At 38.9% G+C, this 27,294-nt stretch overlaps 1 protein-coding gene across 1 annotated transcript; it reads right to left on the bottom strand.

Annotated features, from left to right (window-relative positions):
* Positions 1 to 3,448, bottom strand: LOC142167798 (uncharacterized). Its single transcript, XM_075227746.1, has 3 exons — positions 3,185 to 3,448; positions 2,870 to 3,035; positions 1 to 674 (listed from the first exon to the last, which is right to left on the bottom strand). Exons 2-3 carry the CDS (start codon positions 2,999 to 3,001, stop codon positions 222 to 224), a joined length of 585 nt encoding a protein of 194 aa, XP_075083847.1. The 5' UTR covers positions 3,002 to 3,035; positions 3,185 to 3,448; the 3' UTR covers positions 1 to 221.
* Positions 3,449 to 27,294: the final 23,846 nt, after the last annotated feature.

The following is a 27,294-nucleotide window of genomic DNA, read 5'->3' as shown; positions in this document are numbered from 1 at the left end:
TAATGCAGAAACACCTTGGCTTATCAATCACCATTTTCATGAACTTAAGAGTGCTTCACTTATGCCATAACTCGAAGTTCTAAGGTACTCTAATGGTGTAAGAAACAGAATTAAAGTACAGGAAGGTGTCAAACTAATACACCTTTGTATGCCAATCTAGGCAGTCGTTAGGGTACAAAGTTGCACATTATGAGAGTTTGGAGGTCATAGTGATTGATAGTTTACTTCTTCCTCTTCTTTGGTGGCTGAAGTTCTTCTTCCTCATCCTCCTCTTCTTCTTCCTCGTCCTCTCCTCCTTCGTCCTCGTCCTCGTCATCTTCTTCTACAACTTCTTCCTCGCCTTCATCTTCCTCATCATCATCGTCAGGGTTATCTTCTGCATCATCATCATCATCATCGTCGTCGCCTTCTGGTTCATCTTCTCCCTCGTCATTTTCGTCTTCACCATTCTCTTCTGCACCACCTGCCTCTCCTCCCGGACCTTTCTTGGAGGCACCCTTATTGTTGTTGGGGTTAAAGTGCTCCTCACCTTCACCATCTTCATCTTCATCTTCATCTTCATCCTCGTCCCCGTCTTCATCACTGTCGTTCTCTGCATCAAGAGGCTTGCTTGGGCAAGATGTGGGATGGTCACCTCTCATTTTAGGGTTCTCCGTAAGTAGCTTCAAGTAGTCCTGAAAGTGTGAATGTGAAAATTGACTATCTGATCTCGTAGTCATCTAGTTTGAGCCATGAAGGGAAAAAGAAAATATACTGTATGAAAAGAATAGGTTTCAAGGGTATTGGATATAGCCTATACCTATTCTATCCTAAAAATTGGTCTATTTTACTTATCATCAAATTTATACCAGAACATATCAAATCAATACAATCTCAAATTGAAAAACATCCTATCAAACTGTTTGATTCAAACATTAGTTGGTTGTTTTTAAAATAAAATAAAAAAAAAAAAAGAATTAGTTGATTGTTCATTATTTTGGTGTTTTCAATGTTCACAAGATCACCGAGTTGAATACGAAAACACTAGCCATTGCCAACTTAGGTGTGATATTGACACGTTAGTGTTGCTTAGTCTGAGTTGACATACTACCAAAGGCCAAAGGAAAAGTTGTAGTCTAACTGTCTAATACGTAAAACTGATGAAAATGGGAGAACTATGACTAACAACAACTACTACGCTTCAATCCCAAGAATATAACCACATCCGTAAAAAACTGGTTGGACATATTAACCGTGGTAGTAACTAGATATGATTACCTATTTACCAGCTTTTGCCAGATCTAATGTGTGGACCCAGATTGATTTCTTAATTGGGCCAGAACCAACATATCTTTCGAATAAAGAAATAGTCCGATTTACAATAGCTAATTGAAAATTAGTCATAATTTTAAATTAATCGAAATTTAGCTACTTTTTCATGTAAATAAAATCTGAACAAAAAAACTCTTAAAAATTCCAACATAATATGCAGGAGTTCGATAATCCAGCATATTATGCTGAAACTTTCCGTGTTTCAACAAGGTACTTTTATCCAAATTTTATCTTCGCATTAAATAGTGATTACTTTTCAATAAGTTTGCAAACACTGACTATTAAAAATGGATATGCCATGCCATATCCATCCAAATGGGTCAGACTCTTCAGGCCCATCTCCTCTCAAACCTACCTGTACGTTAGCTTTTGATATTTGCAGATAGCACAACTAGTGGAATATAGTGTCTATGATATATTCCAAAACCACTTTTCACAAAAGATACTTATTCCATCTTCGACTGGAGCTCAATGAGTTAGATTGATGTGACCGACCGCGCTAAGCGGGCGTTTGGACATAAGAATTGTAAAGTTTCAAAAAAAAAATGAAAAGAAAAATCAAGTGAAAATGTATTTGAAAATTAAAGTTGTGTTTGGATATGAATATAATTTTGGGTTGTTTTTGAAGTTTTGTGAGTGATAGTGAAAATTTTGAAAAATAATTTTTTTGAGTTTTTTAAATTTTCGAAAAATTACAAAATTCATCTCTGAAAATTGGAATTTTTGTGGCCGACACTAATTTCGAAAAAAATAATAAAATTTCGAAAAAAAATAAAAAAATTCTTATGTCCATACGGGCTCTAAAATTGAAGCTTCCAAACGTCAATATATTCTTCCTTTCTTGTATCTTGCTTTGCATTTATATCTTTTCTTTCTTGGCTTCTCTACCCAGCTACCAAAATGAAGCAGCTTTCTAGCAAAACTCGAGTAAATTAAATGCATAAAGAGTTACTCTGGTATCTGTACTAGTGAAAAGCAAAAATAGTGAAGGTGCGCGTAAACTGCACCGACGCCACTATCATTAAAAAATAAAAACAAAAAAAAGAATGAAGAAAGAACATCACAAGCAACTTAAAACGTTTGTTCCATAAAACTCAGAGATCAGTTCCTCATCAACACAAACCCAAACACACCTGGATCGGGCCTGGCCTGACCCGGCCCAAAACAAAGAAAAGAGAACAAATGAAAAATCATAGAGACCACTAGTGCAATTTGATCAGCTCTAAAGGACCTCTAAGTTATTAACCCAAACTTCGAGTAGATCTAGAAACTGGCGCATGTTAAGAAAAATCTAAAAATTAACCATACGTCTCATTTTAGCAGAAACCTCTATACTGGAGAATAACAGGATAAACAAAACTAACAATATGCGCAAGTTAGCATACGCAGAACACTTTTAAAAAAAGGGACGGCGCATGTTAAGAAAAACTACAAATCGACTGTACGGCTCATTTTAGCAGAAAGGATAAAGAAAAGTAACCATGGGCGCAAATTAGCATACACCAGAACACTAAAAAAGGCACAACGTCTGCTCAACATGAAGTAAACGTTATAATACCTGAGTGAGTGTGAGAAGCTGAGCTTTGACTATCATAGATACTACTAGCGAAACCACCAAAGCCTCGCCGGCGTAGGATAGCAAGTTCTGACTCATTATAGCGACGTTGACTGGACCACCGTTAGTCTCCATCGGTACGGTTCGCCGCAAATACACCAACCACCACCTGCAATAACACACCGTTGCAACAGAAGAAGACGACAGAACTCAACTATTTTTCGGAGCTTATTATGTCGAAAACTTAATTCTGAAAAAAAAAACTAGTGAAAAAAACAAAGTTGAAAAAGATTTAGCAAATCGGAGCTAGAAACTTACCAGAGAGATAGATCTGAGCTTGGATGAAGCAGATCGGAGAGTTTCAGAAGCTAAAAGATGAAAAAAAATCAGATTAGAAGCGACGTTGATTTCTGACCGTCCGATCAAGCAGGGAATCAATAGAGACCCAGAGATTGTGATAGACAGAGAGGACTCTTCGTTCTGGTGCGTTTGGGTGAAGGGGAGGGTGTTACTGAGGAAGCTGCCCGTAATCTCTCTACAAGGGTTCGGGCAGTTAGGGCAGTGCTTTTCTCTGAAAATATCAGGGCGGTTGAGTCTGCCCGAATTATTTTTTGACAAGTTTCGGTCTTAATTTAAGAGTTTATTAATTATGGCGTCGTAAATAGGATAAAATTATTAAAATTCTAAATTTTGTTAGTAAATGTTGTAAATTAATAACAATTCAAATAATAGTGTCACAACTTTGAATTTTATTATATCGTGATTATATGTTTTGTTTCAGAGCAGAAGATTTGTTTCATGAATCAGAGTTGGATAACATATTTAGTTTTTGAACATATTGTGTCAGTGAGATTAAATGTGCTCCAATTTAACAATACTTAAGGGACTAAATATGTTCATGGTTATATTTGAGGGACCAAAATAGACATACCCTCAAAGATAAGGGACAATATTGGTCAAAAACTCACTCAAATAAATTAAATGTTAAGATTGCAAATTTAGACTTTACAAATTCCATTTTCCTAAAGAAATAATCTAGGTGTCGGGGAAAAATTGTTGGTTTTAAGTTCTGTCAAAAGTGTATGTTATATGAATTTTTTAAAGTTTTTAATTAACACTTAAAATAGATTAAATATAAACTAAAAAATTATAGTTGAATGTTATCGAAGTTGTGTAAGATTCAAAGAAAAGAATGTGAAAATTAAAGCAATTTATTTTGACTATCAATCCATAACAATATATTTACATAATTATATCAAGAAACTCTTTATTATAAAACATATTTTATATAAGTTATAGTCGGGGAAAGAGAGAGAGAAAATTTACAAAGTATCAAATGATGTTATACACAACAAATGAGCTTGCAAAACTTTAGCCCACACTCTTGATATATCCTTCATTGAAAGTGTTTAAGTACTAGAGAACAGATTAGCCCTACAAAAACTATTAAGCTAAATCTAAAACAAGCTTTAATAATAGGGATTTTTACCTTCCTATACTATATATGAAACATATTTACCCTCCCTAATTATGTTTTAACTTGGTCTCGTCGATGGACTGGAGCGGCCTTGGCCATTTGGTTTCCTTGATGCGGCCGATGGCCGATACTCATTACATCAACATTGAAGTTAAATTTAAATAGTCTCGGGGCGTCTCTGCCCCCAAATGATCTCTCGAAACCGTTCTTACTCGACATGCCTCGATTGGTAGGTCCTTGATTGCTTCTCTTGTCGTTCCTGGTCGGGTGCCGACCAGGTCCGTTTCTCCTTCTAGCCGAGCTGTATGGCTGATTCCGATCTCGGGTTGCCCTTGGCTCCTGATCCATAATTCCTTTAGACTTGTTGTTTGCTCTATTGGGGTAAACATACCCCGAGAGGGGCCCCAGCTGGTCTTCCTCGACTCTGATCTTTGACTGGTACCTGTTATGAACATTGGTCCAAGTAACCTCGGGTACTCCACCAAGTTTTGCTTCAATTGTTGAGAAGCAATAGAACTTCGGGGGTTGATCCCCTGCTTGAGTCAACGCCTGAACGGCTCAATTATGTGTAATCTGGGGCAGGTCTATCCGTTCCATCTAGAACCTCGACACGAATTCCCTAAGCATCTCGTTGTCCCTTTGCTTGACTTTGAAGAGGTCCGATTTCCTCGTCTCGACCTTGATAGCATTGATATGAGCTTTAACGAAGGCATCTACAAGAATAACAAATGAATCAATAGAATTTGGAGGTAAGTTTGGACTTTAACGAAGGCATCTACAGGCATAACAAATGAATCAATAGAATTTGGAGGTAAGTTATGGTACCATATCATTGCCGCTTTGGATAAGGTTTTCCCAAATTTATTCAACAACACCGACTCGATCTCGTCGTATTCCATGTCGTTGCTTTTTATTGTGCACGTGTAGGAGGTTACATGCTCGTTTGGATCTGTGATCCCGTTATATTTGGGAATATCGAACATTCGGAATCTCTTCGGAATCGGCTTCGATGCCGCACTCGGGGGAAAGGTTTCTGAATAAACTTTTTGGAATCCGATCCTTTCAATATTGGAGGCGCTCTCGGGATCTGATCGACCCTTGAATTGTAAGTTTTCACCTTCATATCATTTGTCTCTATCTTCTTTTCGCCATACTCCACCCGTTTTGTTAGTGCTTCAAGAATTTTCATCACCTCGGAAGTCTCTCCGAGTCCGAACTCATATGGTTCTACGACGATCTGTTCATCTCTTCGAGCGTCTTCTCTAACCCGCTCAGGTTTGATCGTGTTCTTTGCATGATTTTGAGTGCAGTTGTGCTATTGCCACTTGATGAGCTTGTAGCATTTTAAATATCAATCGTAAGCTTACTCCATCACCTTTCCCTTCGGGCACTTCTAGAGCTAATGACTGGGGTGCTCCGCGCATGCTATTCTCGGGATCACATAATTTTCACTAAAAGTTTTTTTCTTCTGGTAAACTATGATACGTCGTTGATACCGGGTGGGATTAGCGCCGTAATATCCAGTTAAGGGCGGATTTTCGGCCCCTCTCTTGTCCTTTCCAACCGTCTTTCCTTTAGTCTTGGTTCTTTATTTTGCTCGAATTTGATTCTTTCCATATTTGGCCGTGTCCGGTTCTTGGGCCATCATTCATCCTCCCCGAGCTCTGATCTATGGGAGCCCTCGGCTTTACCCGAGGTCATATCGGATCGCACTGTCCTCTCGTTTCTTTATCGGGAGTAACTTTATCCCCAATTTTACCCGTACACGCTGTATATGTACATCCAACCAAAAAAAGGAGTGTTAGAAGGACAAAGGACCATAAGAAGTGTTAAAAGTTGAGGAATGATCTATGAAATCGATCCCCAAGTTAGAAAGTGAAAATTAAGCACTTGAAGTTGAAGGGCAGGAGAAAAAACACTTACACAAAATTACCATCATTTTTTCATTCCAATTAACAGCACTTGCCTCACCAGGAGCCACCACTGCAAAGATGAAGAAACGTTATTTTAGTGATGCAATTCTTAAACTGTTATAACCATTTAAGAAAAACAAGGAACAAATGATAAAGAGCAAAGCAGAACCAAAATTACATACAAAAGAGACTGTCAAGTCGAAGACAGTAAATGCAGGCAATTACCGAATTACTAGCACAACGTTTCCACTATTGTCGTTTGCCACCCATTGCACAATTCGAATAGTTTGAAGACTATACTTTGCTTCCATTTTCAGATTATCAGGTATACATCCTAATTCCTAAGCATTCATTATGTTCAAAGAGATAGATTTATTTTTTGAAGAAATGATAAAAGTAGAGAATTATTAGGTAAGGGAGGTGGATGGTGTGAAAACGGTATGGTTATATAATTTTTGAAACTTGTGACTTTAAACATACTATACATTTGTGTAACTAAGAAACTTATCGCTAGAATCACATGAGCTGAGACGATTAGTTTCAGTAGTCGATTTAAAACTTGAATTTTTTTGTAAAAAGTAACAACAACCAATTCACTCATCTCGTATGTTTTTTTCAGTTAGTTGATCCACTCAATTCCCCTACGTGGGACCGCTTGTTAGTAGCTAAATTGGACTATTTTCTTTATCTCTTTCTCCCTTTTAAGAATCGGAATGCATGGCATTCTTTGCAAAAAAAAAAAAAAAATACATGATACTTTAATTATTAAAACATCTATTATATAGCATTTTAATTTACCAAAAACGTTAATTATATAGCATTCTCCTGGTTAGATGGAGTTAAAGTTAAATGTTGAAAAACTTACATGGTATATGTTTGACCAAAAATATAGATCTTGGTTCAACTAATTAAATTTATACAAATAAGGATTAATCTTGGTTAATAATAATATCATAAAGACGAAATTCTCGGTAATATGAAAAATAGCACATAGATCTATTCCGAAAGTTATGATGATGCACAATAATGACAATATTCAAGAACCCAAACAGAAATAATGTAGCATTAAATAATAATGAATAACAATAAATGACACTTATGTAAATAAAACGAATGAGACACTGGAGAAAGGATGAAATATGTGGACCAGAATCTTAGTGAAAAGGTTGTTTTTGTAGGCTTGCAATAAGGCAAGATTCTCTCTATAAAGTTAAAGTGTATTTTATAAATAAATCTCTCTCCCCTCCTATCATTATGTCTCTTACTATTTATAGGGAACATATTCCTAGAAACCCTAAATAGTACAAGTGCAGAGAATATCCATTAGAATATTCTCTTTAATGTCCTATCTTGAAATTAGCCGTTATAACTTCAAGGGTATTCGACATCGGCATCGATCTTTGATGACTCCTCGACCTCAGTCCTTGCTGACTCTTCGACCACAACCTTCATTGTTCCTTAAACCACTTCGACATGTGGCGGCCTGGGAATATTTAGCTAATGCCATCCTGACTTAAGTATTCTTGAGATAGAATTTGACCCATACAGTTAGTCCCTCCGCTTATTGAGGCCGACTTCGCGGGCAGGTTCGATGAGTGGATCATGTTGTTGTTGGTCGAGCTAATCAAACGGACTACACGAGTCGTGGTTGTTACGGCAAGCTGGCGACATGGCCCTCTATGGGCCGCACAATTCAAATGTTTCGAATTTCCTGGGTGATTTACTGGAGTTATGTTGTCCACGGGTTAGGATGACATCATGATGTCATGCATCATTATGACGCATATTTCCGATGCGTCGCTTTGTTTCGTGTGTGACCTTTGTTTAGAGTTGCTGCTTTGGTTATGGTGCCAATCATGATGAACCATTTTTTGGTTTTGGTTCCATGAATTTTATAAATAGAGATCCTTGAACTTGATTTTGGAGTTTAAACCCTCTAATTTCGAAACACTATACCTTTCTCTTATTCTCTTGTTCTCTGTATTTCTTTTCTCTGTTTCATTGACCTATATTGTTCCTCATTCCCTCTCGTTTGTCACTCTCCTCCACTAACGTTGAAGCATGTCTAACGTATCTTCTGATGCGGGTTAGGGGAGTCGTGTTGCTCCCTTGGTAGTGGTGTTCCCCTCCCATGGGGAGAGCGTTTCTGCCATTACTGAGGATGAAACCTTTCCGTTGGCGGAGGAAATAATCCCACGCAACGATGACGATAAAGGAATTAGCGGAGCTCAAGGCCAAATTCGGCCTTCCCAATCATATCGAGTTGATCCTGGCCGATGGGGACACAGTACAGGAGCCCGAAACCAAAGTGTGGTCTTTTTGCACTCAAATGACGAAAATATGTGAAAAAAATAACTGACTACCATTTTATATATAGCACGGTTATTTATCATGTTATACCTTAACGACACGTTTATCCGTTAAGGTATAACGCATATAATATATGTGCTATACTCAGTATTTACAGTTATAATAATTGACTGCATAGCGTATCAATGATATGCGCTATGCATCCTTCACTTTTCTCCTTATTTTTCTTGTCTCTTGCATTATACGAAGTAGTATTTGTTTCACTATTAAACAATCTAAAATCTTAAAGCAAAATTTGCCCTTTTGTTCGAAGTCAAAGAGAAGATATCACTTTACCAACTTCTTGCGACTAACTTCTTACCAACAATATGTTGCCAACCCATTACTCGAAAGTCGAAACTCATATTCATTCAGTTAGTGGCATAATTCTTTTCGTGTCCTATGATAATCAACAAAAAGATCATGTGAAATTAGAGAAATAAAAGTAGGGGCAGGTGGTGAGGAAGCTCTTATTTTAAAAAGGTAGAGATATATTTTTGAAAAAATATTCTCACATTTTAACGTCCACATACTCAAATCCAAGAGTAGAGTAACTCATATTCAAGATTTAAATTGAGAAAGCAGTTGGTGTAATTAGAGAACTTGTACACGTCAACGTCAAAAGATTGTGATGGAATAATAAGTATTTTTTTTATCTTTAATTAGAGGTCTCGCTTTCAACCCTGGGTATAAAATCGTCTTTGGTAGGAAACGCTTTACCCCCAAAATGGGACTTTCCGGCACAAATCTGAATTCGTCAAAGCCCCAAAGCAAGTATTAGATATCGGGTGAGAAACCAATTTTTTTTTTAAACTCGCATGAAGCTAGCAATTTAATCTCTCTGTCTGTCCGTAAATATGACAATTGATTGTTTTCTAGTTATCCAACAAATAGGATGAGCTGAATATTGAGAGCGATGATCAAAATAGGGAAAACAAAAAAACAAAAAAGTTAAAGTGTGCAGAAAATAAAATAAAAAAATTAATGTGTATGTTAGAATTGAGGGGATTATGTGCTACTTATTTAAAAGTTGAAACCCATTATAAATTTTTTCTTTTGTAATTATATATATATTAAGTGATGATATCACTGTACTTTAATTTGATCATGACATAACAATCTTGGGAGTTTTTTCAAGGCTTACAATCCCGTTTAAAATTATCTTAATTTTGAATTATAGTAATGTTACCTCAATGCCTTCTCGGTTGAGCTTGTGGCACAAGGCTTGCCTAAGTTTGGAACTTGAAAGTTGGGACTTTGGGTATTAATTATTTAGTCACTTGTAGCCATTTCCACAATCCCATGGTCTAAAAAAATTTAATGCTTTGTTAGTTTCAAACTTAGCATATAAAATATATTTTTCATATATAAATTTATTCGGTATGATTCGATATTTTTTCGGTTTATTTTTATAAAATTAAAAACCTACCCTATTATTTGGTATGATTATAAATTTATATAAAAACCTACGATTTTGTTAAAACAACCTTAAAAATCGACTTTAACTGGGTTGGTAAATTTGTCTTTGAACAAAAAGACAAATTTTGCTTTAAGTGAATCAAATACTACTTATGTATAATGCAAGCGACAAGAAAAATAAGGAGAGAAGTGAAGGATATATAGCGCATATCATTAATGCGCTATGCAGTCAATTATTATAACTGCAAATATTGAGTATAACACATATATTACATGCGCTATACCTTAACGGACAAACGTGCCTTTAAGGTATAGCGCGGTAAATAACCGCCCTATATATAAAATGATAGTCAGTTATTTTTTCATCTATTTTTGTCGTTTGAGTCCAAAAAGATCACACTTTGGTTCCGGGTATTGCGCCCTCTACACCTACCCCTTCCAAATTGGCTATTCTTTCCCCCTCCTTCCGCTGGTGGAGGAGTTTTGTTGCCACTACGGCGTGTCACTGCTCAGCTCGCACCATTTGTTTATAAAATTATAAAGATGCTCACTAAGTTTGCCGAGCTGGCCGGGGTTGAACTGATGCTGCGACACCTAATACATTTATTTGCCCCTAGATTTTATAGGGGAACAATGTTGAATCTTTGCCACCGAAGGGGCAAAAGCCTGGTGGTAAAAATGGACGACAAGGCGAGCCATAAATTCTAGTTTGACTTCTTTTTTGTCAGAACCGAGGACGTTGTGGCTAATATCAACGGTTTCCTTGAGGCTTGGAACTATACTCGTAACTACTTGGTTTCTACTCTATGTTCGGTCATGAATTCTGACTTCTCGCCTTCTTCTTTTGCAGCCAAGACCTCGTCTCCTCCTTTGGCTGCTCACATCTCTAACTGGATCAAGCGGCTCCTTCCCCATATCGTAGGAATCCACAATTGGCCGAGTTTCTTCAAGAGATTCAAACTTGTTCTTCCTTCGACAGGTGGTTTCCTTACTTTTGACTGTGGCTTGCTCCCATTGTATAGATTTGTTTTGCTAACTTGAGGTATTTTTCTCAGGCGATGGGTCTTCTCGGAGAAGTCGGGCACCGATACCTTCTTTTCGATGGAAGGCTATTGTGCCCTCAGCTTCCGTACCGGTCGCGACTTCCATGTATTTCGTACAGGTCTCCTCCTCGACTGTCGAAGTTTGAGAGCCTGTTTCCGTTCCACCTGCTGCATCGACTCAACTTTCTTCACTAGTCGATGAGGACGACTTCTCTCTTGACGATGATGGTTTAATGCCTCGCAAGAAGAGATCTGTGGATGTGGGGGAGAGAGGCCGGTAGCCGTAGATTTGGAGGATTGTGTCTTTGTTCTTCGAGAGATGGCCACAGTGCATATTAGAGAAAGCCCCGAGGAGGGCCCCGAGGCTCCACACTTGGAAGAGATGAGCATGCATCCTGCGGAGGACACCACCGAGGGAAAGGTGCATAATGACAACCCTGCACTTCCGAGACAATAAGGGGCCTCGTCTTCTGGGGTCGCGGCGGAAGTTTCTCCTATGACTGAAGTCAAAGGGAAGGTCATCGTAGAGGAGGATGTCGAATCTGACTCTGACATGGACCCAGATGAGCTGAGAATGATCGATGAGGGGCTCACTCAACTAGAGGTGAGGTTGGAAGGAGGCTCCAAGACTATTTCAATCCCAATGGATCATAATCTTCTTGTGAATACCAAGGAGATAGTCCCCTCCCTCGGTCCTCTTTGTTCTGAAATTGAGGGTACGACCCTCGAGACTATAAATGACAACACCTTATTAAACAATATTGCTGGTCTCACCCTTCGGTTATGTACATTTGTTGTCCGTTCGTTTCCTTACGTTTTGCTCTTTTCCGTAGTCTCTAATCCCTTTTGTTCATTTTGCAGATGATCGTTCTGGATATCGAGAGTGCTCGATGGGAGCAGAAACATAAATACATTTATGTGAAGTTGAAGGATAAGTATTTCAAATGTCTTGAGAAGTAGCGGAAGCTCCATTGTCGACTCTGTGAAAGCGGCAATGTGCGCCAGCTAAGGGAGGACTAGAAGAAAAGGGATGAGGATATGATGTGGGTAGTAGAAAAGTGCAGCGTCCTGGAAGGAACGTTGAGGAGCAAAGAGGAAGAGCTTGAGCTTAGTAGAGGGGTAGAAGCCCAATACAGGCATCTCCAAGGCCAGGTGGTCCTGCTACGGAGCTAACTTGAGGAGTGTTAATTCAGGGCGGAGGCTTTTAGTGGCGAGGTCGCTAAGAAGATGGAGGAGCTAGAGAAGGTGGAGTCCGCTCGGTCGGAGGCTCGAAGGAGGGCGAAATATCTTGAAGTGGCGAACCGAACTCTTTGCTCTGAACGAGAAAATGATTTGTCGATGGCGAAGCTTAATGAAGAGCGACTTGACGAAAGGATTAGGGAGCTAAAGAAATATACCTCTAATCTCTATGACTGGGTTGCTGCTCTGGAGGCTGAGAAGGCCAAATTACTTGTGTGGCCTTCTTCATCTACGACTTCTGGCTTCCCCAACGTTCCTTGCGAGTTATATGAAGAGTGGATTCATGCCAAGGCCCGACTAGACGTTCTGCGTGAGTTACACATAGCGGGTTTTATTCCTGTCGTGGACTTTAAGGATTGTCGGGTCAAGTCCTGTGAGGCTCGGGTCGCTTGTGGCTATGACCCGACTATACCTCATCCTGGTGAAAATGGTGGGGATGACGAGGAAGCTATAGATCATCTTGTGGACGAGGCCTAGTATAATTCCATATACCCTTCGTGCGAGGATGGGGAAGACATTGGAGGTCAGGCTGACAAGGGTGTCGCAGGTCGTGATGGTGGTGGCCAATAGTAGTTTTTTGTTTTTTCTATCTTTTTGTGTACTTTTTTTGGCGTCTTCATGAGCCTTTTGTAAGAAATTTTTGCTTATAAATATCGGAGTTGGTTTTGCTTTCATCTGCACCTTTATCTATTTGTTGTGGTTTGTTTCTGCACTTTTCATGTTTCACTCCGTCGTACTTTTGTTGTTATTGTATACATCAAATCTTGTCGAAATGCGAGAATGGTGTTATTCGAACTTGGTCAAATTTTCTCCCTTTTTAACTTGCGGCCGAGGGCCAGTAGGTGTTCTTCGAACAGGGTCGAACTTGACCTTTAGTAAATCGAGATCGAGGGCCGATAGGTATTTTCGAACTGAGCCGAACTTGACCTTTTATTTAGATCGCGGCCGAGAGCCGATAGGTGTTATTTGAACTGGGTCAAACTTAACCTTTTATTAAATCGTGGTAGAGAGCCGTTAGGTGTTGTTCGAACTGAGTCGAACTTATCATTTTATTAGTCTTGACCGAGGGCCGGTAGGTGTTGTTCGAGCGAGGTCAAACGTGACCTTGTATTAGTCGTGGCCGGGGGCCGTTAGGTGTTGTTCGAGTGGAATCGAACATAACCTTTCCATAGTCATGGCCGAGAGCCGATAGGTGTTGTTCGAGCATGGTCGAACATAACCTTTTGTTAAATCGTGGACGAGGGCCGATAGGTGTTGTTCGAACATGATCAAACATAACCTTAACACAAAAAAGGTGTCATGATAAACGTAAGTTTCTTATTACTTCGACGTTTTTGCTTTGGTTACATACTTGTAGAGAGTTACAAATTTTGGGTGTTGGCTGGCGTTCCAGTCCCAGTCTACCTAGTCCCTTCATTGTTTGATTTGGAGAGTATCGAGGAGTCGAGCAATGAAAGAGTAAAAATGGTCCCTCCCCCGCGTACTTCGACTCGAAGTGCTTCCTTCGCCGCCTCGTTAAAAACCTCCACTATTAAAAAATCTGGTTTTAGTGACGGACAAATTCTGTAGCTAAACATAAAAATCCGTCGCTAATATCATTTAGTGACGGATTAGCGACAGATTATCAAGAAATTATGCTAGCTACAGGCGAATTAGCGATAGATTAGCGACGATGTTTGTAGCTAATTCCAGTTTTTTTGTAGTGCTCCTTGAGAAAACCCAAATAGGATAAAACTCAAGTAAGGGAAAAATAATACGACTTGGGGGACACTTTCTCTTAGAAGTTGAAGTATTTGAGATGGATGATGTTCCAATTGTTTGGTAATTGCTTTCCTTTTATTGTCTCTAATTGGAATGAACCCTTGTTTGTTTTGGCTGTGATTTTGTACGGACCGTCCTAGTTTGATCCCAGCTTGCATTCCCGTGGGTCTTTACTCGCTTGAGTTTTGGCTTTTAGCATATAGTCATTGACTTTAAGCTGCCGGACCTTTGCTTTCTTGTTGTAATAACGTTCTGCTTTCCATTTTTGGGCAACCATTCTTATGTAAGACATATCTCTTTGTTCGTCGATTTTGTCGAGTTCCTGCTTTCTACTCTCATCATTACCCGTACAACTTTCGTAGGAGTACCTTAGGCTGGGTTTTCCGACCTCGACCGGTATTACTGCCTCGGTCCCATAGACCAAAGAGTAGGGCGTCTCTCCTGTGCTCGTCTTCGAAGTTGTTCGGTACGCCCATAATACTTCTGCCAGTATTTTCGAACCACACACCCTTGGCGTCTTCGAGCTTTTTTGTTACACCCCATGTTTTTGTACATAAGAGTATGTCATAAGATAATTGATGTAAGCTCAAAAATGAGATCATTTTTAAAAGTACATAAAGTTAATCATCTTACCTTGAAAGTTACAAATCTTTAAGATCATGAATAACAAGTGCCAAGAGGGTTGGAAAGCTTAGAAGCTAAACGAAAAATAAGTTTCGCCGAAAGTCGATAAGTTTGGAATGTTATAACATGTACTTTGGGGTGAGACTATGGTTCTTTACATGATAATGAGGTTATGTTATAAGTTATTTTAGTCGTATGATAGTCGGATGTTACGTTTTGAAGTTAAGCGAGTTGCAGAACAAAAGTTGGCAAAGGTCATCACAAGTTACATTCATAGTGTGCTGAAAATTAGGTAAAATGTAGCAGAGCTTTTCTCCTAATATACTTGGATTTATAGGATTATCCACATATCAAATTGAATATCTACGAGTCTATTTTTTAACTAATTAAACCGTTCGTCGATACGACATCGAAGTAGAGAGATATTCATATTTTTGCAAGACTGTGCAAGTAGCTTCCAATGGGACCCACTTAGGCGATGGTCGACCTACTTCACTTTAAAAACGATTTGGACGACCTTTATTTCTTATTTTTCAACACAACCTAATTCCTACACTCCTCCTAACCCTCCTAAACCGATACCATATGGGTTTGAAGTGATTACACCATATTTCAACATCAAAAGTTAGTACTAGTGAAGAACAACACCTCTCTGAGGTTGTGTTGTCATTGAGGATAATTGTGGGCTGTGTTTGGCTGAAATTTCAAGTTGTTGCTACTGGATAAGGTGAGTATAACAGCCTACTAATTGTTCTTAAGCTTGCTTGTATGTTGGTTAAGTTGTAAGGATGATAAACTACAAGATAATATTTGGATTAGCTTGAGATGTTGTTGTTCTTGATGTATTGATTTGAATATTGCTCTTATGGACTTTAAGTGGATGGAAATTATGAAAAATAATTTGGCTATGATATTGTTAGTATAATTATATTGGTTTACGTGTCAATCTTGTGAGGAAATTGGTAGCTAGAAAAGAAATGTCGATAAAGCACTTGGAAGTGTTCCACAGTGATGTTATCTTGTGTTAGACTATTTCGGATAACTATGAAATTGACTAAAAGGTTGAAAATCCTTTAAAAGGTATTGGTTATTATACTGGATATAATACTAAGTTCAAGAATGAATGATAATGTGGTTGAAGGGTGCTAAAGGGATTCAATCCGAGCTTGCCGCTTGTCGTGATAAGTTGATGACTTGTTAATAAAATATTTTGTACCCTATTGTTGATGTTGATCGTATTGTATTGCCCTGGTTATTATTGTTGGTATATGGTATTGGAGGAAGCCCTTGTTACAGGAGAGATGCTGCCTAAATTTACATAAATGAGCTACTAGTTTAGGTTGCAGACTTAGACTTTACTCAGCATTGATTTTGAGTTGAGTTGTTTGAAATATTGCTTGGAAGGTATTAAGGAGTAAATAGAGTTAAGGTATGTTAAGGCTATCCCTTCTTTTCTTTTGGCATTATCCATATGATAAAAACAAAACGAGCAAACACGCAACTTTCACAAATGACTCTATTCTTAGAAGTACTAGGGGTGCCTTTGTTCGTGATTCCCCATGCGTCCTATTATTATATCGTCAGTTCGTGGGTCTCAGAAAATACGTTACTTGATAATGTTTATTTCATGATATTAACCGATGGCATATTGATCTTATGACATCCCGAGAGATCTTATTGACTTATTTCTTATGTGTTGCATTCATTTATACATATACATTAACCCATGACCAGATGGCGTTATATATGCGTATATCATATTTATATGTGTTATGGGTAAAGGTTACGGCGTTATATATACACCACCACCTAATCAGCTGGTATACATTGATGATTTCGCCCACTAAAGCTGAGATGATATGATGGGATGCCCTCAGGGGCTTGATGATATTTTGTATGCATATACCTATGCATGATATGACATTTATATGCATATACATGACACTATAAATATTTCATGATTCACTGAGCTATTCAGACCTACAGGTTGAGTCCCTTTACTCCATGTTTCTTTCATGTCTTTTATATACTATTTTTCATGCCTTACATACTCGGTACTTTATTTGTACTGACATCCCTTTTGCCTGGGGATGCTGTATTCCTGTAGGTCCCGATAGCTAGGTTGACAGTCCTCCTAGTAGGCTATTAGCTAAGCGGAAGGTGTTGGTGCACTCCACTTGCTCTGAAATTGCCTATTTTGTCAGTATGCTTTGGACATGTATAGATTGGTATAGCGGGGCCATGTCCCAACCTTTTATGATATTTATGTACTCTTAGAGGCTTGTAGACATATGTCATGTATATGGAAACTTGTATGGCCTTATTCGCCTATGTTTTGAGTATTCAAATGATCATTTCGGCCTTATAGGTCCGTATGTCACATGTATAAGTTTGTATTCCATGTTGGGTCGTCCTATGTCTAGTATTCCCTTATGTTTTATCCTGGTTATCTCATGACGGCCCTTCTGGCCCATTTACCCATGATAGTATGATAAGAAAGATATGTTACGTAGGTACTCGTTTGAGTGGCACTGGGTGCCCGTCGCGGCCCATTGGTTTGGGTCGTGACAAAACTTGGTGTCAAAGCAGTTCTTTCCTAGGGAGTCTACAAGTCGTGTCTAGTAGAGTCTTGTTTATGGGTGTGTTGTGCACCATACTTATAAGCATGAGGCTACATGGCATTTAGGACTGTCACTCTTTCTTCTTATTCTAGATCGTGTGGTAGAGCTCAGTTGTAAGAATTCAAACTCCTAAATTCTATTTTATCTATAATACAACGATACCTACATCCAGAAAGACAGTTGGCAAGAGATTGATTGTGGTTGTGGAAGAGTTGAGTCAGAGGAACTCAATTTTGCATCATGCTTATGTTGAGTAAATGTGAGTTCATCAACAGATCATGTGTGTACTAAGTCGTGTAAGCTTCTTGATAATGAGCCATAAGGCATGAATATCTATCCACCCATATGATAAAAAGCAATAAGAGAATCAGAAGGTAGATACAAGTTTCAACAAGTAAAAGAATCAATGTGAAGAAGGGTACGAGGTACCCAGTTAGTGAATGTTATCAGTAATTACAATTCAGGCAGAGAAATATAAGCATTCTGAGTTACTTTCAACAGTAATAGAGATATATACAATTGGCAACACACATCTCAGTTATGCCCTATGGGATCTAACAAATATAATTTAAGAGAAGAATGAGATATCAGGACCCAACTGTGGTTAGAGTACCCAATATGGTAGATGGATTGTTATCATTAGCTAACATTTCTGAAGGATAGTGCAAATGTGATAATAGTTCTCAATGTGAGACACCCAGATGGTACACTCTAGAATAGTACAGTTAGATATGAATACTAGACTGTTCAAAAAGTTCAGAAGATAGGCAGTGGAATCCTAGAAGGGAAAAATATTTACATTAGTATGACTCCCGTCCCTAGTGAAAAAAAAAAGAGAATGTTAGGCGTACCGAATAACCAGTGAGATGAAGCAAGGGGAGCTAAAAATGAAAGAAATTTTTGTTGAATTTTTCAGAATAAAGTGATAGACGTAAATATTAGCTGGAGAATAAAAAGAAAGTAAATGAAGCATTATGAGTAAGACAAGTGAAGGAAAAGACAAGAGGTGACATGCCTTGAGACAATAAAATTGTATAAGCCATAAAGTCATACCCTCATTTCGAGAAATGAGTTGGTGACTCGAACGTGATTACCAGGAGGCTAAGTTAGACGACGGAGTAATAGAAATCAGTATGGGCTAGTGAACAAGATAATATGAACATGAATTAGGTATCAGAAGATTTGATAATAGTTGGCATCGTGAGAATTTCAGAGATAGCATCCCGGCAATAATAGAATGGACAACAAAAGAATAACCTTTAAAGTTTATTCAGGAAGACGCTTCCCTAAAGTAAGCACTGTGAGCAGAGTTAAGCTTAAAGGACTAAGTGCCAGTTACACTAGGTTTCACCCTCGTGCATAAGAAATTCAGTTATCCTTGGTAAAGAAGGGTTACCGCAAGGCGAGTAAGAGTCAGTGAAGATGTAAAAAGATGGCAAAAATGAAGAGGTAAAACATTTATAGGTAAATCTTCATAGCATTAAATGTTAGTACTCCTCTAAAGGGGGGAAGATGGTGTGATATGGTATTAAGTTAGAGTTATGTGGTTTAGGTAACTATGGAATAATAAAGGAAGAATACGATAAAAAGGTGAAAAAAATGAGATTGCATTTATTCAGATCCTACAGATATGTTACGACTCCAGAACATTATACAAGCACGAAGCCGTGGAAAGGCGGTAAGGGTTCCCACCCAGGATGTTATTGATAAATAGGTGCGAATGGACACTTGACACATCAGGAGCAAGTCTAAGAGGTAAGTTAAGACAAAGGACATATCCCAAGAGGGGTTACGCGCAATATAGATATGAGAATGGACTAACGAGTAGCTTGTAGATGATTCAGGAAGAGACTAGTTATGGCTAGATAAGAGGATATAGATAAATCAACAGATTGTGCAAGATAAACATAGTGAACCCTAACATAGTGAATTCAATCTCGCAGATATGACGTCGTAATCCTTGAGAAATATTCAGATATGAGTTGGGGTAGTTAAAGGTATCGTATAAGTGTTACAAAAATAAAAGAGAGTGCCACTGGGAAGACAGTCAAAATTTTTTGTTCAGAAGCAACCCTACAAGCACACGGGTGCGGAGGAAAGTAACTAGGGATAATAATAGGCAAGCAAGAACATCAAAAATTCCGTCAGGTATATGATGTAATAAGCTCACAGCTTTAAAAGAGTCAGAGGGTCTCCCCTAAATATTAAAACGAAAGGCTAGCTGGGGAAATAAGGAAGAAGGCTTCAACCTAAGCATAGCAACTTGAAGAATAAATGGTCTTGTAACAACAGTCTCACTACAATATTATATACACTCCATAAGAAAGTGGCACCTATCGTGGCTAATGAACGGAAAAAAAAATCAAAGGTGATATTTGAGATCATATGGGTTACATGAAATTCCAGTATTAGTGGGTAATAAGATAAGTCAAGTATTCATGCAATAAGTGGCAGAATGATCAGGAAAAGTAATTACTTACATTTAAAGACAGCTGAGAAGGCACGAAGGGAAATCTATGGTGCTAGCAAGTTAAAGGAAGGTTGCGAGTAGTATAAATAGATATGTGTAGGTCGCAAGATAAAGTATCGTAGAGCGACAAGGTTTTAGGTAATAGGAGTAAGGATAAGAAAAGGTGAGTGAGAAGGTAACGAGAATGGGTAAGTCCTCGGGATTAAACCCATCAAAACAAGAGAATTGATGGTTTCCGTAAGTTATAGAAAGGTCAGTATAACTTGAATAAACTCAGAGGAGTCTAAGACTAGGTGAATTTAGAAAATATGGAATGCTTCCATGGTAGTAGAATAAGGGTGTAATTATGATGGATAAGAGGATGACACTTAGGCCTTTGATTGAGTAATGATTTAAAGAAAAGGTATTTCATAAATTGCACAAGATTAGAATACCCTCATAAGATGAATCACATTGGGAATGAAATATGGTTTTTGAAGTATAGTATTGTACCTAGGTGGATCAGGCAAATAACTTCAGATGTTCCCCAATGAGATGTGAGCCCTAGTGACAATGTATTACATAAGAGGTTTCAAGTTATCAGTGGTAGATTATGGATCAACATTAAGGTGAATCAACAATGGATGGATAAAAGTTATAAAGTATGAGATGCGATTTGGCCTTCATTCTTAAGATGAATAGTAATGAGGAATAATTAAGGAAATTACATTTATACATATAGGATAAGCAGCGAGAGAGTAACCTGGATTTGGGTAGCAGATCTCGGCAATAATAAACTGAAGTAAATGTTATAGTATAGTATAACCTACCTAGATGTATTAAAGCCATAAGCGTAGATTGCCGAGGCTATGATATGATATATATCAATAGTCGTAAGTTTGACAAAGAACCGAGCGAAGAACTTCAATACATTTATAGATTCCAGAGGGACAGCTTGTCATAATTCGGTATATGTTCACAAAGTGAGGCCTAGAGATTGGCTAAAAGCTGGAGGAAAAAGGAAATAAGAGTCACATAGGCACACATACATACAAAGTCGTACAAACTGCATGATAAAAGGTAGAAATAGTTACGAGATTGAAAAAATTCTGACCACAAGTTGTAGTGTGAGAAAGAGGCCTAAAGGGAGGAATGCCCTGGCCTATGGATTTATTCACAGAACACTTGCCTAGATGGCAAGGACAATATTAAAGTATTTCCAAGAGCTATAGGTTATGATATTGATAAGCGCATCAGTCAACATTCGAGTACCAATGTTCCAAAGGGGGAATAATGTTACACCCCGTGTTTTCGTGCGTAAGAGTACGTCATAAGACAATTGGTGTAAACTAAAAAATAAGATCATTTTTGAAAGTACATAAAGTAAGTTAATAATGTTAACTTGGAGGTTACATATCTTTAAGATTATGAATAACAAGTACCAAGAGGGTTGGAAAGCTTAGAAGCTAAATGAAAAATAAGTTTCGTCGAAAGTCGATAAGTTTGGAATGCTATAAAATGTACTTTGGGGTGAGACTAGGGTTCTTAACATGATAATGAGGTTATTTTATGAGCTATTTTAGTCGTATGATAGTCGAGTGTTACGTTTTGAAGTCAAGCGAGTTGCGGAACAAAAGTTGGCAAAGGTCATCACAAGTTACATTCATAGTGTGCTGAAAATTAGGTAAAATGTAGCAGAGCTTTTCTCCTAATATACTTGGATTTATAGGATTATCCACATATCAAATTGAATATCTACGAGTCTATTTTTTAACTAATTAAATCGTTTGTCAATACGACATCAGAGTAGAGAGATATTTGTATTTTTGTGAAAACTGTGCAAGCAGCTCCCAATGGGACCCACTTAGGCGGTGGTCGACCTACTTCACTTTAAAAATGATTTGGACGACCTTTATTCCTCATTTTGTAACCCAACCTCGTGCCTACACTCCTCCTAACCCTCCTAAATATATACCATAAGGGATTGAAGTGATTACACCATATTTCAATATCAATAGTTAGTTCTAGTGAAGAACAACACCTCTCTGAGGTTGTGTTGTCATTGAGGATAATTGTGGACTGTGTTTGGATAAAATTTCAAGTTGTTGCTACTGGATAAGGTGAGTATAACAACCTAAAAATTGTGCTTAATCTTGCTTGTATGTTGGTTAAGTTTTTAGGATGATAAACTACAAGATAATATTTGGATTAGCTTGATATGATGTTGTTCTTGATGTATTGATTTGAATATTACTTTATGGACTTTAAGTGGATGGAAATTATGGAAAATAAGTTAGTTATGATATTTTTAGTATAATTATGTTGGTTTACATGTCAATCTTGTTGAGGAAATTGGTAACTAGAAAAGAAATGGCTATAAAGCACTTGAAAGTGTTCCACAATGATGTTATCTTGTGTTAGGCTATTTCGGATAACTTTGAAATTGAGTACAAGGTTGAAAATCCTTTAAAAGGTATTGGTTATTATATTGATTATATTACTAAGTTCAAGATTGAATGATAATGGGGTTGAAGGGTGCTAAAGGGATTCAATCCGAGCTTGCCACTCGTCGTGATATGTTGATGACTTGTTAATGAAATATTATGTACCCTATTATTGATGTTGTTCTTGTTGTATTGCTTTGGTTGTTGTTATTGTTGTTGGTATATGGTATTGGAGAAGGCCCTTATTACAGGGGAGATGCTGCCCAAATTTACATAAACGAGCTACTAGTTTAAGTTGCAGACTTAGCCTTTACTCAACACTGATTTAGAGTTGAGTTGTTTGAAAAATTTCTTGGAAGGTATTAAGGAATCAATGGAGTTAAGGTATGTTAAGGCTATCCCTTCTTTCCTTTTGGCATGATCTATATGATAAAAACAAAACGATAAAATACGCAACTTTCACAAATGACTCTATTCTTAGAAGTACTAGGGGTGCCTTTGTTCGTGATTCCCCACGTGTCATATTATTATATCGCATGTTCATGGGTCTCAGAAAATATGTAATTTGATAAAGTTTATTTTATGATATTAACCGAAGGCATATTGATCTTATTGACTTACTTCTTATGCATTGCATTCATTTGTACATGTACATTGATCCATGACCAGATGGCGTTATATACGCGTACATCATATTTATATAGGGTATGGTTAATAGTTACGATGTTAAATACGCACCATCACCTGATCAGCTGGTATACACTGATATGATGGGATGCCCTCAGGGGCTTGACGATGTTATGTACTCATATACTTATTCATGATATGAAATTTATACGCATATACATTACACTATAAATGTTTCATGATTCACTGAGCTATTCAGACTTACAGGTTGAGTCCTTTACTCCATGTTTCTTTCATCTCTTTTATATACTACTTTTCATGCCTTATATACTCGGTACTTTATTTGTACTGACACCCCTTTTGCCTGGGGACACTGTATTTCATGCCTGCAAGTCCCGATAGACAGGTTGACAGTCCTCATAGTAGGCTATTAGCTTAGCGAAAGGTGTTGGTGCACTCCACTTGCTCCGGAGTTGCCTATTTTGTCAGTATGCTTTGGATATGTATAGATTGGTATAACAAGGCCATGTCCCGGCCTTTTATGATATTTCTGTACTCTTAGAGACTTGTAGACATATGTCATGTATATGGATGATTTTATGTCCTTGTCGACCTATGTTTTGAGTGTACAAATGATCATTTTGATTCTATAGGCTCATATATCACATGTATAAGTTTGTATTCCATGTTGGGTCATCCTATTTCGAGTATGCCCTTATGTTTTATCCTGGTTATCTTATGACAGTCTTTCTAGCTCATTTACCCATGATAGTATGATAAGAAAGATACGTTACGTAGGTACTCGGTTGAGTAAGGCACTGGGTGCCCGTCGCAAACCCATTGGTTTGGGTCGTGACATTTTTCTTCATGATGTTTAGTATGGACTTGTTGGAGGACTCTGCTTATTCATTTCCCTCTGGGTGATAAGGGGTTGAAAGTATCCTCTTGATATGTTATTTTTTGAATAATTCAATGGTTTTCTTTCCCGTGAACTGGGGTCTGTTGTCACAGCTGATCTCTTTGGGTAGACCGAATCGGCAGATGATGTTCCTCCATATAAAAGTGATTACCTCTTGTTCCTGTATTTGGGAGAACGCTCCTGCTTCTACCCATTTAGAGAAATAGTCAGTTAAAACCAAAAGGAATCGTCTATTACCTTGCCCTGCTAGGAGGGAGCCGATGATGTCCATTCCTCATTTGATGAACGGCCATGGGGAGGTGACCGAGTAGAGGTGCTCGCCTACTTGGTGAATCATTGGGGCGTACTTTTGGCATTGTTCATATTTTCTCACGAAGTGTGAGGCATCCTTTTTCATGGTGGGCCAATAGTATCCCACCCGTATAAGGCATCTAACGGGTGCTCGACTGCCGGAGTGAGCACCGCAATGGCCTTCATGGACTTCTTTGAGGATGCGTTGGGTCTGGTTTGGGCTCAATCATTTTGCTAGAGTGCCTCCGTAAGTCCTTTTGTACAGGCCGCTATGGAGGAGACTGTATCTGGCTGCTTGCATTCTTAGTTTCTTGGATTATTGTTGTCTGGAATTGTGTTGTCCTGTAAATAGGCGATAATACGATTGCGCCAATCCTAAGTTAAGCTTGCGGTTCTTACCTCGATTTGGTCTAGTGATGATTTTAAAAGGTGGACTACACTTTTATCCCCGGTCGTGATGCTTTTGGTAGCTGCGTCTAGTTTGGCGAGGCCGTCCGCATTAGCATTCTGCGCGCGTAGAATCTGGTCGAGTTGGCATTCGTCGAACTCAGGCAGTAGCTTGCAGATCTCGGTCCGATATTTTTGCAACCTTTGTTCCTTGATTTGGAAAGTCCCTGTGACTTGGTTTACTACAAGCTGGGAGTCACAGCGGAGTTTTAACCGCTTCGCCCCATAGTCAAGTGCTAGCCTCAACCCTGGAATTACGGCCTCATATACTCGGTGTCGTTGTTATTCATATTCGGGCACCTTATGGACTAGCGAATTACTTCGCCTATAGGGACCTCGAGTACGAGTCCCAGTTCGAATCCTGATGCATTGGATGCGCCATCGGTGTATAGGACCCAGAGGTCTTGTGTTTGGAGGGAAGCTTGGACGACTTCCTTTTCAACTTCAGGCATTTTATTTGCACTGAAGTCTACGATGAAGTCAGTGAGCACCTGCGACTTTATCGCCGTTCGCGGCTGGTATTTGATATCATGCCCGCTTACTTCGATGGCCCACTTGGCCAGCCTCCCTGATAGATCGGGTTTATGCAAAATGCTCCTTAGGGGAAAGGTTGTAACGACCGAAATAGGATGGCATTGGAAATAGGGTATATGCTTTTGTGAAGCTACAACCAATCCCAGAGCCAATTTTTTGAGGTGCGGGTACCTCGTCTCGGCATCGATGAGTGTTTTGCTAATATAATAGATGTGAGATTGCGTACCTTTGTTTTCCTGGATCAGGACTGCACTTACCGCTACCTCGGAGATGGCTAGATAGACAAGGAGGTATTCCCCATCTATTACATTAGCAAAATAATCATCGACACCACTTACCGTTACCTCGGAGACGGCTAGATAGATGAGAAGGTGTTCCCAGGGTTCGGGTTTTGAAAGCAGAGGTAGTGATGATAGGTATGCCTTCAGTTCTCACAAAGCTTGGACGCACTCGGGAGTCCATTTGAGACCGTTGTCCTTTTTGAGTATGCCAAAAAATTTATGACATCTATCAAACGACCGCGAGATGAATCTCGATAGGGTGACGGTTCGACCAGTCAACCTTTGGACTTGCTTCTTGGTAGTCAAGAGTTCCGGTATCCCCTCGACAGTTTTGATTTGGTCAGGGTTGACCTCGATCCCCCGTTGTGACACCAAAAAACCCAAGAACTTTTCAGAGGCTACGCCAAACGCGTAGTTCTTCGGGTTTAGTTTCATTTTGTACCGTCTTAATATGTCGAAGCTTCCTTAAATGATCGATATGATCCTATACCTTTACGAACTTGACCAACATGTCATTTATATATACTTCCATGGTCTTGCCGAGCTGGTCTTTGAACATCTTCATGACCAATTTTTGATATATAGCCCCCACGTTCTTCAGCCCAAACGTCATGACCTTATAACAATACGTTCCTTGGTGGGTGATGAACGTGGTTCTCTCCTGGTCTTCTTCCTCCATAAGTATATGTTTATAGCCTGAGTACATGTCCAAGAAACTCAATAGCTCGTGCTTGGCCGTTGCGTCAATGAGTTGGTCGATGTGAGGTAACGGGAACGAATTCTTCGGATATGCTTTGTTCAAGTATGTGAAATCCACGCACATTCGTCATTTCCCATTTTTTCTTTTTGACTATCACTACGTTGGCGATCCACTTGGGGTAGTTCGAGTCCCTGATGGAGCCATTTTTAATAGTTTCTCCACCTCCTCACGGATTGCATCATTGATGGAGGGGTTGAATTTACGACTGACCTGCCTTACTGAGGATAGAACGGATCGACGTTTAATTTGAGCATGGCGATTTCCTGGGGATACCCGACATATCTGCATGGCTGAAGGCAAACGATTCTGCAATAGTTATTAAGAATTGACCGAATTTACCTGGTTTTCGAAAGTTTACAACCGATGTAGGCCTTTTTGCTACAGCCATTGAGGTTGAATCAAACCATCAGTATATGATTCATCGAAGATGATACTTTCTTAGAGTCTGTCGTACCATTCGTGGGTGATAGATCACTTGAGCTTATGAGTGGTGGTGAACTTCATACCGTTGATAGAGGCGTCTTCGCCGCCGTCGATGATCATGTTAATAGTACGAGCTGGTGAAGGCGGCTTTGGCGTACCTTGGTGTTCACGTCCTCTAGCGAAGTTATTTCTTCCCCTCTCGCTTAGCAGCCTTTTAAGGTGCCCTGTTGCAACATGCTTACGACTTCATGCCCGAGGGTAATGCAATCTTCTGTTTTGTGCCCACGTTCCTGATGGAACTCACAAAAGGCATCAGATTTTCTGGTGTTCGGATCGGACCTCATCTTTGGCAGCCACTTTACCTTTGTTCCGAGTTTCTCAAGAGCATAGACTATTTATGTAGGTGACACACAAAATTTGTGAGCGGATAATAAGGGGGAGAAAGTCCCTTAGTCCCTCTCTCAAGGACTGCTTGACATCGAATATGTCGTTTACTCTTGCTTCGGTCTTCTTGTCTCTAACATGTGCAGTTACGAACTTATCGACCATTTCTTCGAAAGTTTCTGTGGAGCGGGCTGGTAGCTGTGAATACCATGTTACTGCCCCTCCCGTAAGGATTTTGCCAAACTTTTTCAAACAAATAGAGGAAACTTGTTCCTTGGCAAGGTCATTGCCTTTCACGACGGTGATGTAATGGGTTACTTGATCTTTGGGATCGGTCATTCCGTCGTATATCCCGAGGTAGGGCAGCATTTTGAAGGTCTTTGGTATGGTATGTGGGGCTGCTTCGTCGATGTACGACTGTTC

This window comes from Nicotiana tabacum, chromosome 13 (genome assembly GCF_000715075.1).
Source record: "Nicotiana tabacum cultivar K326 chromosome 13, ASM71507v2, whole genome shotgun sequence".
NCBI lineage: Eukaryota > Viridiplantae > Streptophyta > Magnoliopsida > Solanales > Solanaceae > Nicotiana > Nicotiana tabacum.
This window is presented reverse-complemented; position numbering and strand designations above follow the sequence as displayed.

Bases quoted from the DNA above. Each gene is read 5' to 3' on its own strand.
- LOC142167798 (XM_075227746.1), bottom strand. From the start codon at position 3,001: ATGGAGACTAACGGTGGTCCAGTCAACGTCGCTATAATGAGTCAGAAC. The intron at 675-2,869 runs GTATTATAACGT...TCACACTTTCAG, and splicing joins AGCTTCTCACACTCACTCAG to GACTACTTGAAGCTACTTAC.